General features: G+C 44.4%; 1 protein-coding gene across 3 annotated transcripts in view; it reads left to right on the plus strand.

Moving 5' to 3' along the window:
- Positions 1 to 6,675: 6,675 nt before the first annotated feature.
- LOC111963199 (sodium-dependent lysophosphatidylcholine symporter 1-B) overlaps positions 6,676 to 16,146 on the plus strand; it is a 30,497-nt gene continuing 21,026 nt past the window's right edge. For 2 of the 3 annotated variants that reach the window (XM_023986492.2, XM_023986491.2), the window contains exons 1-3: positions 6,676 to 6,922; positions 13,550 to 13,699; positions 15,017 to 15,141. In XM_023986492.2, coding sequence (XP_023842260.1) covers positions 6,833 to 6,922; positions 13,550 to 13,699; positions 15,017 to 15,141 — 365 coding nt within the window. In that variant the 5' untranslated portion in view covers positions 6,676 to 6,832. The remainder of the gene's footprint in view (positions 6,923 to 13,549; positions 13,700 to 15,016; positions 15,142 to 16,146) is intronic. The other variant, XM_023986493.2, reaches the window with a different exon arrangement.

The following is a 16,146-nucleotide window of genomic DNA, read 5'->3' on the forward strand; positions in this document are numbered from 1 at the left end:
ATGAAGTGGACCAAGGTGCAGCGTGGTGAGCGTACATTTAATTTTTATTAGAAACGACGCCGACAAAACAATAAACAATACAAAACAAACCGTGACGCTTAAGGCTATGTGCCACAAACAAAGTCAACTTCCCACAAAGATAGGTGTAACGCTTGTTCTCCTCCTCGTCTGAGGAGGAGCATGGATCGGACCAAAACGCAGCTGGTGATGAATATATGTTGATTTATTAAACAAGACGAACACGAAGCACACTTGAATAACTACAAAACAACAAAACGACGTAGACAGACCTGAACATGAGAACTTATAGAACACAAAGAACGCACGAACAGGAACCGACAAAACAAACGAAACAGTCCCGTGTGGTAACAACACTGACACGGAAGACAKTCACCCACAAACAAACGGTGTGAACAGCCTACCTTAATATGGTTCTCAATCAGAGGAAACGTCAAACACCTGCCCCTGATTGAGAACCATATCAGGCTAAATAACAATGAACCTAAACATAGAAACACATAACATAGAATGCCCACCCCAACTCACGCCCTGACCATACTAAACAAATACAAAAACAAGGGAAAACAGGTCAGGAACGTGACAATAGGTGGGAAAAAGAGCTACCTAAGTATGGTTCTCAGTCAGAGACAACAATAGACAGCTGTCCCTGATTGAGAACCCTACCCGGCCAAAACATAGAAATACAAATAATAGAACATAGAATACCCACCCCAAATCACACTCTGACCAAACCAAATAGAGACATAAAAAGGATCTCTAAGGTCAGGGCGTTTCAGCAATCTGGTTTCCGAGCGGGTCATGGGTGCACCTCAGCCACGCTCAAGGTCCTAGACAATATCATAACCGCCATCGATAAGAGACATTACTGTGCAGCCGTATTCATCGACCTGGCCAAGGCTTTCGACTCTGTCAATCACCACATTCTTATTGGCAGACTCAACAGCCTTAGTTTCTCAAATGATTGCCTCGCCTGGTTCCCCAACTACTTCTCTGATCGAGTTCAGTGTGTCAAATCGGAGGGCCTGTAGTCCGGACCTCTGGCAGTCTCTATGGGGTGCCACAGGGTTCAATTCTCGGGCCAACTCTCTTCTCCGTATACATCAATGATGTCGCTCTTACTGCTGGTGATTCTCTGATCCACCTCTACGCAGACGACACCATTCTGTATACTTCTGGCCCTTCTTTGGACACTGTGTTAACTAACCTCCAGACGAGTTACAATGCCATACAACTCTCCTTCCGTGGCCTCCAACTACTCTTAAATGCAAGTAAAACTAAATACATGCTCTTCAACCGATCGCTGGCCGCACCCGCCCACCCGTCTAACATCACTACTCTGGACGGTTCTGACTTAGAATACGTGGACAACTACAAATACCTAGGTGTCTGGTTAAACTGTAAACTCTCCTTCAAGACTCACATTAAGCATCTCCAATCCAAAATTAAATCTAGAATCGGCTTCCTATTTCGCAACAAAGCATCCTTCATTCATGCTACCAAACATACCCTCGTAAAACTGACTATCCTACCGATCCTCGACTTCGGCGATGTCATTTATAAAATGGCTTCCAACACTCTACTCAACAAATTGGATGCAGTCTATCACAGTGCCATCCGTTTTGTCACCAAAGCCCCATATACTACCCACCACTGTGACCTGTACGCTCTTGTTGGCTGGCCCTCGCTTCATACTCGACGCCAAACCCACTGGCTCCAGGTCATCTACAAGTCTCTGCTAGGTAAAGCCCCACCTTATCTCAGCTCACTGGTCACCATAGCAGGACCCACGCGTAGCACGAGCTCCAGCAGGTATATCTCACTGGTCACCCCCTAAGCCAATTCCTCCTTTGGCCGCCTTTCCTTCCAGTTCTCTTCTGCCAATGACTGGAACGAACTGCAAAAATCACTGAAGCTGGAGACTCATACCTCCCTCACTAGCTTTAAGCACCAGCTGTCAGAGCAGCTGCCAGATCACTGCACCTGTACATAGCCCATCTGTAAACAGCCCATCCAACTACCTCATCCCCATACTGTATTCATTTATTTATCTTGCTCCTTTGCACCCCAGTATCTCTACTTGCACATTCATCTTCTGCACATCTACCATTTCAATGTTTAATTGCTATATTGCAWTTTACTTCGCCACCATGGCCTATTTATTGCCTTACCTCCCTAATTTTACCTCATTTGCACTCACTGTACATAGACTTTTTTTCTTCTTTTTTTTCTACTGTGTTACTGACTGTATGTTTTGTTTATTCCATGTGTAACTCTGTGTTGTTGTATGTGTCGAACTGCTATGCTTTATCTTGGCCAGGTCACAGTTGTAAATGAGAACTTGTTCTCAACTAGCCTACCTGGTTAAATAAAGGTGAAATAAAAAAATAAAAAAATAAGACCACTGAACAATTAATCAAATTGCCACCCGGACTATTTACGTAGACCCCCCCCCCCTTGTTTGGTAAACTGATGCTACTCGCTGTTTATTATTATATGCATTGTCACTTTACCCCTACCTACATGTACAAATTATGTCGACTAGCCTTCACCCCAAAGTCGTCTGTCTGACTGCCCGCTCCCACCATCAGCATGAAAAATGCAGACTGGAACATGGCCACGAGGGCCCGCAATGATCTCTGTCGGGACCTGCAGGTCTCGCAGGCATCCCACAGGAATGCGGCCGTCTAGTGCAGTCTGTACATAACATTATTTTCATCATGGATCTGGATCTGGCTGGATCAGATGGTGACAGGGGTCCCAGCAGGGTCAGACAGCCAGGGAAGACCAGTCTACGGAGCTCAGGTGAATTTTGCAGTATATTTACAATATCAGCGAATTATACAAGTCCCATCTTGAATTGTAGAACCATCAGTAGCAACAGGACAGCAGCTTAAGTTCAAAGTTACAGTCTGTGATCTGGGAATAATGGTAATTTCAATTATTGAACCATTGATTATATTTTTGGATAATATAATTTGTAAATTTASACCAAGGTAATTCTTTGTCATGCCTCATTTTAGGAGGATCAGATGTTGACAGTGGTCTCAGCAGGGTCAGGCAGCCAGAGAGGACCAGTCTGTGACAGATGTTTGGTGAATTTTTGCAGATACAACACTTTATTCTCTCTGTGCAGCAAACACTGGATAAGCCAGATGCTATTTTAAGGCAGTCTGACAAACCTCCAAAGTTGATTTCCAAACTGTATCACGGGTTGATAGAGGCTTTTCCCGATGACACAAAATATATAAAACAAAAATGTAAGGAAGACCTGATATAAGCTATAGATGATGATGAATGGATACAGATATGTTTGAATGCCCAGTCATGAACGAGACAAAACCATTACTGCCTGAAGACTGAGGCTACCGAGAGCTAAATAAAGGGGGAGTAATCAAGGTGATAATGAGGTCAAGGGAGGGACCTAACGGCATAGGCGGGGGTCCCCTCAATGTCCAGTGGAGGCGGAGGGCTGTCACGGGAGACGGCATCAGCCACGGGACCAGGAACCACCGGACTGAGGAGGGAAACATGAAAAGAGGGTGAGATCCGGTAGTTTGAGGGGAGTTGTAAATGGTATGTTACCGCGTTGACCCTCCATAGGACCTTGAAGGTCCCCACAAACCAGGGGCTCAGCTTCCGGCAGGGCAGTCGGAGCGGGAGGTTCCTGGTGGAGAGTCAGACGCAATTACCAGGATGGGACACGAGAGCCTCACTGTGGTGGTGGTCTGCCTGCTCCTTCTGGCTTCGGTCTGGCTCAGGGTCCACAGGGCTAGAGTCGGCTGATATCCCAGGACACACTGGAAGGGAGTCAGCCCAGTGGAGGAYTGACGAAGTGAGTTCTGGGCATACTCCGCCCAGGGAAGGAACCGGGCCCACTACCCCTGCTGGTCCTGGCAGTGACTCCTAAGGAACCTCCCCAGCTCCTGGTTGTTCCTCACCACCTGCCCATTGGACTGAGGCCGGTACCCGGATGCGAGGCTGGCCGTGGCCTCTAGCTTCTCCATGAAGGCTCTGCAACGTGAATTGGGGGCCATGGTTGGAGACAATGTCATTCAGAAGGCCATAGTGCCAGAAGACCTGCTGGAACAGTGCCTCAGTGACCTGGAGAGCGGTAGGGAGACCAGAGAGAGGGATAAAACGGCAAGATTTAGAGAACCTGTCCACAACAACCATAATAGTGGTGAAACCATCAGACGGAGGCAGATCAGTAACGAAATCTATGCACAGATGGGACCAAGGCCGCTGAGGCACAGAAAGGGGAAGGAGTTTCCCTGCTGGAGCGTGCCGGGGAAATTTGATTTGGGCACATACGGAGCAGGAGTTGACATAGTGGGCGACGTCCTGTGCCAAGAGGTGCCACCAGTACTTAGCGATGATGGTGATACCTGGTGCGGGTGCGGGTGATACCTGGGTGTCCAGCCGCGAAGGATGTGTGCGCCCAGGTCAACAGCCGGAAAAGGAGAGGAGAGCGGGTACAAGGTGATGTTCAGGGAGGAGGCGAGGGCCTGGTCTATTCAATTCCCCGTGGCACCAGAGTCCACTCGAGCAGTAAATACAAAACCTGAGGGACAGCCAGCCAGTGAAATGGAAACCAGGAAGGGTTTGGCAGGGTTTGGTGGAGAACGATGATGATGATGATGAAGTACTCATGCCTACCCTGGGAGACGGATGATCACGGGGCCGGAGCAAAGTACAGAGAGATCCTTTTACATTTAACATTTACATTTAAGTCATTTAGCAGACGCTCTTATCCAGAGCGACTTACAAGTTGGTGCATTCACCTTATGATGTCCAGTGGAACAACCACTTTACAATAGTGCATCTAACTCTAAGGGGGGGGGGTTTCCTTGATGAAAACCTGCTCCAGAGCGCACAGGGCCTCAGACTATGGGGAAGATTCGTCTTCTAACAGGACAATGACCATTAGCACACAGCCAAGACAACACAGGAGTGGCTTCGGGACAAGTCTCTGAATGTCCTTGAGTGGCCCAGCCAGAGTCTGGACTTGAACCCGATTGAACATCTCTGGAGAGACCTGAAAATAGCTGRGCAGCGATGTTCCCCATCCAACCTGACAGAGCTTGAGAGGATCCGCAGAGAAGAATGGGAGAAACTCCCCAAATACAGGTGTGCCAAACTTGTAGCATCATACCCAAGAAGACTCGAGGCTGTAATCGCTGCCAAAGGTGCTTCAACAAAGTACTGAGTAAAYGGTCTGAATACTTATGTAAATGTGATATTTACGTTTTTTATTTTTAATATATTTACAAAATTTCTAAAAAACTTTTTTGCTTTGTCATTATGGGGTATTGTGTGTAGATTGAGGGGGGGYAACAATTGAATACATTTTAGAATAAGGCTGTAACCTGACAAAATGTGGAAAAAGTCAAGGGGTCTGAATACTTATTGAATGCACTGTACCTATTTAGGCAATCACTAGCTGCTGGGCTGCACAGTCCTGGGCCCAGGGCTCTGCCATCCTGTGGGTTGTCACTCTCGCCTTGGCCTAACACACCTAAAACCAATAAGGAGTGTTTCATTAAGATCCTAACGCTGAGTGGGGTGTGTTTGGTTGGGGCCCTGCAGAGTGGTGGACCCCTAGAGACAGGACTGGACGACCAAGCTATTTGTGTGCAAGTAAAAAGAGCTCTACAGTACTATTAGTCCTATGATATTAGTTATATGGAGGATTTGCTGTTTCTGTGTGTTAATGCATATTTGAGGTGTATGTGGGTTTTTTGTTTTTTGTTTTCCAATCCTTTTCCTTGGGAATTAAAAAAATGTAAGGTGTGAACTGGGAAGGAAATTGTGTTGGAAGAAAGTTGAGTTATTGACTAGGCTGGTGGGGGTCGGAGGTGCAGGCGGCTCGGGCTGGCTGGTCGGTCTGGCTGAAAGTTGATATAGAGGATGTCTTAATAAAGACAATCAAAAGTATTTGTATTTTTTCAAGCGTTGTTCATATGTTAGGCTATTGGTTAAAGGTGTAACACAATATTTATTATTGAATTACCTTTGATCTAGTTCAGTCTTATTAATCACTTAAACATGTTTAGTAATGATCTCTTACCTAGCTTGATGACTATGGCCATTTTTGCTGACTTTTTGTTCTAAATAGAGATGGCATATTTGATTGTGTAAAAATACAGGAAGTTAGCTTTAGATGACCCCCAAAATTTGGTTGAATCATAACATCAGTGAACTTCAGGTTGGAAAGTCATAGCTCTAGAAAGAGGCCTGAGTTCCCAACTTGGAATCCGGAGTTGGATGACCGTTCAAAACAAATTTTCCCAGTCATGACTGTGGGAATTTTTGCTGACTTTTAGTTGCAAATAGAGACGACATATTTGATTGTGTAAAAATGTCCGAAATTTGCTTTAGATGGCACAAAAATTCTGGGGGAGGACCCTCCCACCCACCAGGTCATGTCCCCCCCACACTTTTAAAACCCAAAGGGCACTATGTCATAATATAAAATTGATGCAGGCAAATATTTCTGCCTATATTGTTGGTATGTTATGTTTCCTTTACTGTAGGCTACCTTGCATCGAATTGCATTAGTCGCGTCAGCATATTAGTCAATTAAAGGGTTAACATGACGTCGGAGGCGTAGTATTTAAAAGCGTGGATGAATGAGTGGGGGAGGGCAGAGACGCGCTCTATCCATCCATATCAAACCAAGGAGACCAGCCCCCAAATTGAGTGGGCAACACACAGAGCTTTGAACCGTGGCTTACTCGTGCAGTTTCAATACTGAGTTAGGAGCAACATTTTTTTTTAAGGCTTTTGAAAGAAATTATCGATTTAAAACGATATGGTAAAAGGAGAGGGCGCGGAGCAATATTCCGCGTCAAATCTATTACCAAAAAAAACAAGAAGTCAAGATGGAATCAAAATTGCCAAGGTAAATGCGAGGAATTCTATTAATTTATGGCCTAAAATTATCTTCACAATACTGTTATGTAGGCTATACGGATATCTGCAGGGTATTATTTTACTACCATATCCACATGGATAAATATGAGCTGTATTGTAGCTTAAATAGGCATTTTTATCATGGGTTTTTCAACGCACACAATCATAGAAATATTTTGACCGTGATCTCAAGATAAAATTGAGGCCGGTTTGATTAGGCTATTAAGAAAGCCGCTGTGATTGGCAGTGAGGGCATGTGATGCTATTGTAATTGGGCTAGTTACTTACTGCAGTCACGTTTCAAACGTCAAATAGCCTTCACATGATAGGCATTTACAATGAGTGGCTTAGGTTACTGGTGCAATTGTGACTAAACCATAGCTGACATGGCACACTAATGCCTTCCAGTTTCGTTGATGGGGCTTGAATTTCACCACGTTAGAGGAATCTGAGTGTAGGTCTTCAGAGAAAAAAAACTTTACCGGTTTTAAAGGGACATGCATTCATTAAACCTGTATTTTAGCTATGATTAATTTTGTCTGAAGGATAATGTTGACCAGCTGACGTACTCAAACTCTCAAAAGAACACCTATTGGTGCTTTCACGACAATTGGGAACTCTGGGGGGGAAAAAATTGGTTGACTCATAACATCAGTAATCTCAGGTTGGAAAGTCGGAACTCTAGAACTAGGCCAGAGTTTCCGACTTGGAATTCGGACTTGGATGACCATTCAAAACACATTTTCACAATCAGAGCTAGATTTCCCCCCCCCGAGTTCCCAGTTGTCCTGAATGCACTAAATGTGTCTATAATAAGAACCGAAGACAAATGATTTACTGACGTTCACTGATATGACGTCAGTAATTGTCTCGATGGGCCGCGTTGAAAATAACTGGGAAATCGGAACTGGGACATTTCTGACTTCAGTGCGTTCAAGACCACTGGGAACTCCGAAGAAAACTAGCTGCGACCGGGAAAATTTGTTTAACGGTCATTCAACTTCGAATTCCAAGTCGGGTCTCTGGCCTATTTCTAGAGCTCCGACCTCACACATCACTGATGTTATGATTCAACCTCTGAGTTCCCTGTTGTCTTGAAAGCACCATAATGCTGCGTTCAGGTGCTAGTAGCAACTAGGAAACGCAGACATTTCCAACTTGCTACTTACATGTGCTGCGTTTAACCAGTTAGCAAGTTGGACATTTCTGAGTTTCCTAGTCCCAACTAGTGTTTGAACGCAGCATCTGTGATGTGCCGTCGCACTGGATTTCCTTGTAACAGGTTGATTAACCTCTAAAATGGTGTTGTGACACATTGCACCTCCCTGCCAGTCAGAATGGAAGGTAAATAGCCTTTGAGCTCATCAAGCAGCTGAGACTGGCATGGGACCGGAGATGAGGCTGAACTTTGACGGAACAGCCAAAACATTACACACCGTTAATCAACCTGTTACAAGGAAAAGAGGTGTCTCTGATTGTCTGTGTCTGTCAATTTCAATTTAAGGGCGTTATTGGCATGGGAAACATATGTTAACATTTTTTTATTTTTCCGTTATTTTACCAGGTAAGTTGACTGAGAACACGTTCTCATTTGCAGCAACGACCTGGGGAATAGTTACAGGGGAGAGGAGGGGGATGAATGAGCCAATTGTAKACTGGGGATTATTAGGTGACCGTGATGGTTGAGGGCCAGATTGGGAATTTAGCCAGGACACCGGGGTTAACACCCCTACTCTTACGATAAGTGCCATGGGATCTTTAATGACCTCAGAGAGTCAGGANGGGCCAGATTGGGAATTTAGCCAGGACACCGGGGTTAACACCCCTACTCTTACGATAAGTGCCATGGGATCTTTAATGACCTCAGAGAGTCAGGAGACCCGTTTAACGTCCCATCCGAAAGACGGCACCCTACACAGAGCAGTGTCCCCAATCACTGCCCTGGGGCATTGGGATCTTTGTTTAGACCAGAGGAAAGAGTGCCTCCTACTGGCCCTCCAACACCACTTCCAGCAGCATCTGGTCTCCCATCCAGGGACTGACCAGGACCAACCCTGCTTAGCTTCAGAAGCAAGCCAGCAGTGGTATGCAGGGTGGTATGCATTGCCAAAGCAACATTGCCAAAGCAAGTTAAGTAGATAATAAACAATAAAAATGAAGAGTAAACATTACTCACAGAAGTTCAAAAGAATAAAGACATTTCGAATGTCATGTCTAAATACAGTGTTGTAACAATGTACAAAAGGGTACAATGGTGTTTGTTCTTCACTGGTTGCCCTTGTGGCAACAGGTCACAAATCTTGCTGCTATGATGGCACACTGGTATTTCACCCAGTAGATATGGGAGTGTATCAAAATTGGGTTTGTTTTTGAATTTTATATTCTCTGAGAATTTATAAGCGCAACAATTTCAAATATTTTACTGAGTTACAGTTAATATAAGGAAATCAGTCAATGTAAATAAATTGGCCGATTTTAAGTAGGGGAATGGATCAGAAAACCAGTCACTATCTGGTGTGACCACCATTTGCCTCATGCAGTGTGACAAATTTCCTTCTCAGAGTTGATCAGGCTGTTGATTGTAGAAAGAGGTGTCTCTGATTGTCGTGGAATGTTGTCTCACTCCTCTGCAATGGCTGTGCAAAGTTGCTAGATATTGGCGGGAACTGGTACTCAGTTGTACACATTGATCCAGAGCATCCCAAATATACGCAATGGGTGACATGTCTGGTGAGCGTGCAGGCCATGGAAGAACTGGGACATTTTCAGCTACCAGGAATTGTATACAGATCTTTGTGATATGGGGCTGTTCATTATCATGCTGAAACATGAAGTGATGGCAGCGGATGAATGGCATGACAATGGGCCTCCAGCATATTTTTTCTTCCTTTATTTAACTAGACAAGTCAGTTAAGAAGAAGTTCTTATTTTCAATGATGGCCTAGGAAGTGGGTTAACTGCCTTGTTCAGGGGTAGAACGACAGATTTTTACCTTGTCAGCTCTGGGATTCGATCTTGCAACCTTTTGGTTACTTGTCCAACGCTCTAACCACTAGGCTACCTGCCGCCCAGATGGCAGCCTATCGTCACTGTATCTCTATGCATTGAAATTGCCATAGATAAAATGTAATTCTGTTTGTTGTAGCTAATGCCTGTCCATACCATAACCCCACCGCCACCATGGGGCACTCTGTTCACAACATTGACATAAGCAAACTGCTCACCCAACTGCTCACCCACACAACGCCATACACGCTGTCTTCCATCTGCCAGGTACAGTTGAAATTGGGATTCAGCCGTGAAGGGCACACTTTTCCAGTGTGCCAGTGGCCATCAAAGGTGAGCATTTGCCCACTGAAGTCGGTTACAACACCGAACTACAGTCAGGTCAAGACCCTGGTGAGGACGATGAGCTTCTTTGAGACGGTTTCTGACACTTTGTGCAGAAATTCTTTGGTTGTGCAAACCCAGAGTTTCATCAGCTGTCCGGGTGGCTGGGCTCAGACGATCCCGCAGGTGAAGACGCCTGATCTGGACGTCCTGGGCTGGCATGGTTACACGTGGTCTGCTGTTGTGTGGCCTGTTGGACCTACTGACATTCTCTAAAATGATGTTGGTAGAGAAACGAACATTCAATTCTCTGGGAAAAGCTCTGGTGTACATTCCTGTAGTCAGCATGCCAATTGCACACTCCCTCATAATGTGAGACATCTGTGGTGTTGTGTGACAACTGCACATTTTTAAAGTGGCCTTTTATTGTACCCAGCTTAATCAGCTTCTTGATATACCACACCTGTCAGGTGGCTGGATTTACAGTATCTTGGCAAAGAAGTGCTTACTAACAGGGATGTAAACAAATTTGTGTACAAAAATGTGAGAAATTAGCTTGTTGCATTTGGAAGTACCTCTGCCAAATGCAGAGGTACTGCATTTATATTTTTGGAGTGTGTGCATAGATATCTATCTCATGACCAAGAGTATGTGGACACCTGCTTATTGAACAMCTCATTCAAAAATAATGGGCATTAATATGGAGTTCGTCCCCAACTGCTATAACAGCCTCAACTCTTCTGGGAAGGCTTTCCACTAGATGTTGGAACATTGCTGCAGGGACTTGCTTCCATTCAGCCTCGAACATTAGTGAGGTCGGGCCCTGATGTTGTGCGATTAGGCCTGGCTCGCAGTCAGCGTTCCAATTAATTCCAAAGGTGTTCGATGGGATTGAGGTTAGGGCTCTGTGCAGGCTAGTCAAGTACTTCCACACCGATCTCGACAAACCATTTCTGTATGGACCTTGCTTTGTGCATGGGGGCTGTGTCATACTGAAACAGGAAAGGGCCTTCCCAAAACTGTTGCCACAGTTGGAAGCACAGAATTGTCTAGAATGTCATTGTATGCTGTAGCATTAAGTTTCCCCTTCACTGGAACTGAGGGGCTTAGCCCGAACTATGAAACACATCCCCAGGCCAGTATTCCTCCTCCACCGAACTTTACAGTTGGCACTATGCATTGGTGCAGGTAGCATTCTCCTGGCATCTGCCAAACCCAGACTGCCAGATGGGGAAGCGTGATTCATCACTCTAGAGAACGCGTTTCTTCTGCTTCAATGGCGGCGAGCTTCACACCACTCCAGCTGACGCATGGTGATCTTAGGCTTGTAGAGCTGCTCGGCCATGGAAATCCATTTCATGAAGGTCCATACGAACAGTTATTGTGCTGATGTTCCTTCCAGAGGCGAGTTTGGAACTCGGTAGTGAGTGTTTCAACTGAGGACAGACAATGTTTATGTGCTACACGCTTCTGCGGTCCCATTCTGTGAGATTGTGTGACCGACCACTTCGCCGTTGTTGCTCCTAGACGTTTCCGCTTCACAATAACAGCACTTACAGTTGACCGAGGCAGCTCTAGCAGGGCAGAAATTGCATGGCTGTGTTCTCGATATTATACACCTGTCAGCAAGGCATGTGGCTGAAATAGCCTTATCCACTATTTTGTAGGGGTGTCCACATAAACAAAAGTATGTTCCATACAAGTTGTCCTACACAGGATATCTTCAGGCTGCATTCCTGAAAGCAATGTGGGATGTAATTCCTGTTCTATGCGGGCATATTTCACCTGAGAAAGTACTATGAATAGGTCAGAGGTGCTTATAACAACACTGACAGGACAGTGTCAGAATAGATACTATTTACTATTGATTGGCTATTGGACTGGGTTTATTTACTCATTGACCAGTAGGATGTTTTTGTGATTGGTAGGAGGAGTGTGTGTGTGCGCTCCTGACTGTCTGCAGACTGCTGGGGCACTCAGGCCGCTGATGGAAGGTCAGAATGCCTCATCACATAGCCAGAGCCAATCGCTGCCTCCGGCACCAAGCAGAGTTGTGCAGTGACCTCCCAGTCTCACACCACTTTCTAAACTCCTTGTGGCCCAGACTGCATAGTCAGAGGGATTTGGTGCTAATCTGATGATAAAAATGGGGTGAGGAGGGTTGGCCAATGTTGGCCTCACAATGTTGTTTTAGGGAATTTCTATCTAAAAGGACCCATGAGGACCAACATGTGAAGCTCATAGGAGCATGTCAAATGGACATTGTTACTATTTTTATTATTGTGAAGCGGAAACGTCTAGGAGCATGTTAAATGAAAGTGAAGTCTATTTTTGAGAAATTAAGGCATTTACATTTTTCAACCATTTTCCATCCAAAAAATTAGGACTAAGCAAAGGCTATCATTTCTGGTCAAACAGATGGAAAATGGTCTTAGATGACATCTAGCAGGAAGTCTTAAGGTATTAGAAATACATCCAAACATAATGTTGAAGTAAATACCCCTACCAACTAATATCAACACTTATTTAGTTTTGGATGAATTGTTTGCATACTGTATGTTTAAGAAATGTTGCCTTGTGCCGTTACCAAAAACCCACATCCCTAAGGGAGGATGATGACAGTTCACAGAAGTGAAGGTAGACCTACCAGTTAGTTTTTACTGATCAAGTTTGTTCATTATTAAGTGATAAACCACAGTGTGGCTTCCCACCATGCATCAGTGCAATAAGACTGGTCTTAACCAGCTACAACGTATCATCAGTAGGGCTGCTTCTATCATGACTGGGTATTCACGGAGGGAACACAGACTTCTTTTTTTTGTGCAAAAAGCTGGAATCAAACCACTGACGAACATGATCCATTACAACACACTAGTGACTGTTTCCAAGGTGACACAGCACAAACTGCATGAATACATGTCAGACCTGTTCAGGTGGGAGTCTCCAACCAAGTATGAAGTGTGTGCTACTGTGTATGCTGTGATTTTAGCTGTGCTGTTGTATGTATGCTTCTGTGTATGGTGTGTTATGTGTTTTTATTTAATTTAAACGGAATCCAGGACTCCCTAGAAAGCAGTAGCAATTGTTAGTGGACTATCATGGCTAAATAAATGAAATGCCTCCCACATTTTGTCAGCTTTTAATACAAAGTCCGAGTTGGATGTGGACATACAAAGAGCCCCGCATCACAACACAGCTAAATTGTGTATCAATAGCAACCTATTAAAATCCAGTGTTCTTAATTTCTGTATTTAGTGTATAACAAAACATTGTCCTGCTATGTGAGTCTTCTCTCCCTATTCTCCAGCGGCGGGACGAAAGCGGCCGTCTGTCAGTGTGCAGTAAGCTGTGCTATGCCATTGGAGGGGCTCCCTATCAGATCACTGGCAGTGCTCTGGGCTTCTTCTTCCAGATCTACCTGCTGGATGTGGCCCAGGTGAGTGAGACGGGGGTTGAGCCAGAGGGCAACACCAGGGTGGGAGACATATTAGGCTTGGGTTAGAAGTCCCAAGCTAGGCATCTCTATCAGTGGTGTGAAGTACTTAAGTAAACATACTTTAAAGTACTACTTAAGTCATTTTTGGGGGGTATCTGTACTTTACGTTATTTCGATTTTTGACTACTTTTACTTCACTACATTCCTTAAGAAAATATTCTACTTTTTACTCCATACATTTTCCTTGACACCCAAAAGTACTCGTTACATTTTGAATGCTTAGCAGGATGGGAAAATAGTCAAATTCACGCATTTATCAAGAGAACATCCCTGGTCGTCCCTACTGCTTCTGATCTGGCCGACTCACTAAACGCACATGCTTTGTTTGTAAATTATGTCTGAATGTTGGAGTGTGCCTGTGGCTTTCCATAAATAAAATGGATGTCATCTGGTTTGCTTAATGTAAGTAATTTGAAATGACTTTTTACTTTTGATACTGAAGTATATTTTAAACCAAATACTTTTACTCAAGTAGAATTTTACTGGGTGACTTACTTTAGTCATTTTCTATTGAGGTATTTTTACTTTTACTCAAGTATGATAGTTGGGTACTTTTTCCACCACTGATCTCTATATAGGCACTGTAATAAATCCCCAAGACAAAGAGCACAGTACATCCGTGTTCCAGTCTAGGGCAGAACTGAAAATTCTAGTTCACGTTCAGCATTTCGGTATCCATCTAATGAGCTTTGTACTGTATCAGTCCTTGTCTTGAAATTGTCATTTAAAGCATAACATAGAAAGTAGTGTATATATTTAGTCATTTATTTTCTGAATACTGTCAAATTTCTGAGCTCACTGTCACTAAAAGGGGAACTGATTTTAAGGGGAAGGCCAAAGAGCTGGTTTCATTTTGCCAGCCTCTGGCATGACTCATCTAGTGAAGCAGTTTAACTCTGACTCCCACTGCTTTGCTTTGTGTCTCAATTAGCAAGTGATAAACTGTGCACACTGAATACAACGCATTCAACCAGAGAGATAATGAGCTCCTTGGAATTGTCTTAAACACCACAATGTTCCGATGGTAATGTTGTCAATGTGGCCACGCCATGTATCCCTGACTGTTCTTACACAATCTTGGCAAATCTCCAAATATCCTCTTAGTCATTTTGTTGCTAAGATGCAAAAGATGGCCTATTTTTATTTCTGTGTCAATGGCCACTCTTCTGTGAGGAGAGGGGATGGCTGATGTCTGTGGTTGTAGTGGTCTGACAGACAATTAATTATTTCTCCCCCTTTAACTCCGTCTCTCCATAGCTGGACCCCTTCTATGCCTCTATCATTTTGTTTGTGGGCCGGGCCTGGGATGCAGTGACAGACCCAACTGTGGGCTTCCTGGTGAGCCGGAGCAGATGGACCCGGTGTGGCCGGATGATGCCCTGGTAGGTGTCTCCGCCTCGGTCACCCAGTGGACATCCTTACAGCAGGCAGGAATGAAAGAGGAAATGAAAACAAAAAGGGGACATAAACAAGAATAGGATATTGAATGGAGGAAGGGGGAGAGGAGATTCATTCAGAAATTAAAAGCATAACCTCTCATCACGCCTCGAGGGAGAACAGTAATTGAAATATAGGTGGTAATCGTGACAACGAAGCTGAAATGAAACAGATTGAATAGAGAGAACAGGCTGTCACTGATATGCATAACTTGTTCTCTATTCGACCTCAGTATCCACTGACACTTACTCTATCTTTATCTGCAGTTGTMACTCTATCTTTATCTGCAGTTGGGTACTGTCTGTCTTGGATTGTAGTAGCTTTTAACTTCTCCTCTGGGTGCAAACCAGGACAGACTGGAATGAGGCTAAATCTTATTTTAGTTAGTTTTAGAATACCCAGGTGCCTTCTTTTTTTGTTCTGAGCTACCACTGTGAGGTTCCACAGAAAGCTCTGGGTGGTAAAAATGCTATGATTTTTGCCCCAGGTGCCCTAATCGAGACTGTTAAGCCAAGTGGTGGGTGGTATGTGTCAGGAATGGAAGAAAGCGATGAGTTCCCRCTCTAAAGTAATAGGAGTGCGTTTTGGAGTGAATACAACCGCCCAGAATGGCTGTCACTAGTTGATGAAACCAGAGCTCCAGTGTCACACACTGATCATCTAAACACATGAGCGTTGCATATAAGATTCGGCAATGCTACTGCTAAAGTAATCCTCGCGTCAAAAAACGCCATTGTTAACCGTTACTGTTTTGTTGCTATTGCTCTATCAAGGCAATAGTCTTTTTATTTGACATTTGGTTGTAGGAATTCCATAATGGGYGGTATTTAACATTGTGAGACTGTTTGTAAAGAGATGATCTCGATGGTGTTAGATCCTCTAACAGCATCCTGCTACCTAGCACTTTGCAGCCTACTTTATATGCACCTGTGAAACTATATGACCCCATG

The sequence above is a fragment of the Salvelinus sp. IW2-2015 genome, linkage group LG4q.2, assembly GCF_002910315.2.
Source record: "Salvelinus sp. IW2-2015 linkage group LG4q.2, ASM291031v2, whole genome shotgun sequence".
Taxonomy (NCBI): domain Eukaryota; kingdom Metazoa; phylum Chordata; class Actinopteri; order Salmoniformes; family Salmonidae; genus Salvelinus; species Salvelinus sp. IW2-2015.